The sequence below is a fragment of the Sphaeroforma arctica genome, assembly GCF_001186125.1.
Source record: "Sphaeroforma arctica JP610 unplaced genomic scaffold supercont1.6384, whole genome shotgun sequence".
Lineage (NCBI taxonomy): Eukaryota > Ichthyosporea > Ichthyophonida > Sphaeroforma > Sphaeroforma arctica.
The window spans coordinates 1-1,667 of NW_014034174.1; the positions used below are offsets into that span (position 1 = coordinate 1).

At 43.5% G+C, this 1,667-nt stretch overlaps 1 protein-coding gene across 1 annotated transcript; it reads left to right on the forward strand.

The window, feature by feature from the left end:
* Nucleotides 1-333: 333 nt before the first annotated feature.
* Nucleotides 334-692, forward strand: SARC_15593 (hypothetical protein; the record flags this gene model as incomplete). Its single annotated transcript, XM_014290292.1, has 1 exon — nt 334-692. A coding segment is annotated over one exon (359 nt), but the record flags the coding sequence as incomplete, so codon positions are not given.
* Between the last annotated feature and the right edge of the window lie 975 nt (nt 693-1,667).

Consider the following 1,667-nt stretch of genomic DNA (forward strand, 5'->3'; position numbering starts at 1 on the left):
TTATAGAATAATATATATAAATAATATATATATATATGTATATAAATATAATAGTAATAGTTTATATATATATATATATATATATAAGTGTGTGTGTGTGTTTGTGGGTTTTTTAATAAATATACATTCACATGTTATGTTATGTATCCGAAGAAACTATTCCTTTCCATTCACAATAGATATGCATTGAGTTGACACTACAACATAATGTTCTGCATCATTACGTTTATATTGTATTGTGCGTCTCTCTGGTATTGTGCGTCTCTTTGAATCTCTACCCCTTGATTCTGCAATCTTCTACCTACCGCGATACAATAGAACCGAAACCTGTAGTCATTCCTGGTACCGATATTCACATACGGTTCACAGGAGCACAGTCCTTCCACGAGCAGATCAATGGACTGCAGCAAACAAAGAAGCATGACTTACACACCCAGCCCCAGCCCCAGCCCCAAGTCCAGGCTCGGACCCAGGACCAATTATTAAAAGATGGGTCCCAGTCCCAGGTGCAGGTGCAGGTGCAGGTGCAGCCGCAGCTAGTTCCCCTGCTGCTGTTCACGGCCGTGTCTACGGGTGTGGATCGGCAGATACATCTAGACACCCCTGGGATCGCCAAGCATCTGCTACCGCTCGGCGAGGATGTCATGACGTTTGTGCGCAGTTCGGTACGCAGCATCAATCTGCTGGTCAAGGTGCGTCAGGGTGTGCGGACGAGGGGTTGTCTGTTTAGGATTTTTAGGGTTTGGAGGGAGGGGAAGGGTGTGTTTGTTGATTTGCTATGTGGGCGAACTATCGATGGCAATTTGTTGGTCTGTTTTAGGATTTTTGTGCTTGTTTAGTGAGTTGCTATGTGTATCGAGGGTAAGCTTGTTCAGGCGTAGGTTCTGTCTCTATTTTTTAGAGTTTAAACCCTAAACCCTAAACTCCACGAAGCCAATGTATACTAATGAAATTGGTTAGTATGCTCACTAGACAGCGCGTGTTATTCAGTGGACTGGCGATACGAACAATTTCGGCTCATTTAAGCCGACATTCTCCTATTATTTTAAATCTCGTGTCTTATGCACATAGAAATTGAGCCAAATGGAGTGACGCATGTTTTCACCGTGAATATTCATACTTCATTTCGAGTCTGACAATGACCTTGTAGACTTACGAAATGGCACTTGGGCTCATCGGTGTATCGTCGGAGAACCGAAATTGTACAAAATAGAATTACTACTTGTGCCCTGCCCGATTTATTGTGGCTTTGGACTATGTGTCAACACCCATTTGTGTAACTATGCTAACCGCGAATTAGTACTCAAGCCGTAATTAAACCCACCATACCCACGCAGCCGGACGTAATGTACAAACAAGAAGCTACAAAGCTGGAACAGACCATCAAAGCTATCAACCAGGAAGCGAAGTGCAGTTTCCAAGACCAGGTCTTGTTCTGTACCTTTCTGACCCCTGATCCGTCCACCATGAAGGAAACGAGGTGCGTGGTGTTATCTCATTCCCTGGTGCTCACAACTGCTTGGCTATGTTTATTTGCACATGTTCTTGGGGTGTTGTGCAGTGTTTGGGTGTTTCAGATGTCTTTGGCTGAAGTTTGTCTTTGTAGAGCGAATCGATTGTTTCAGGACACTTCACAAACATGCCATGAACCAGTACGTAGCTGTATA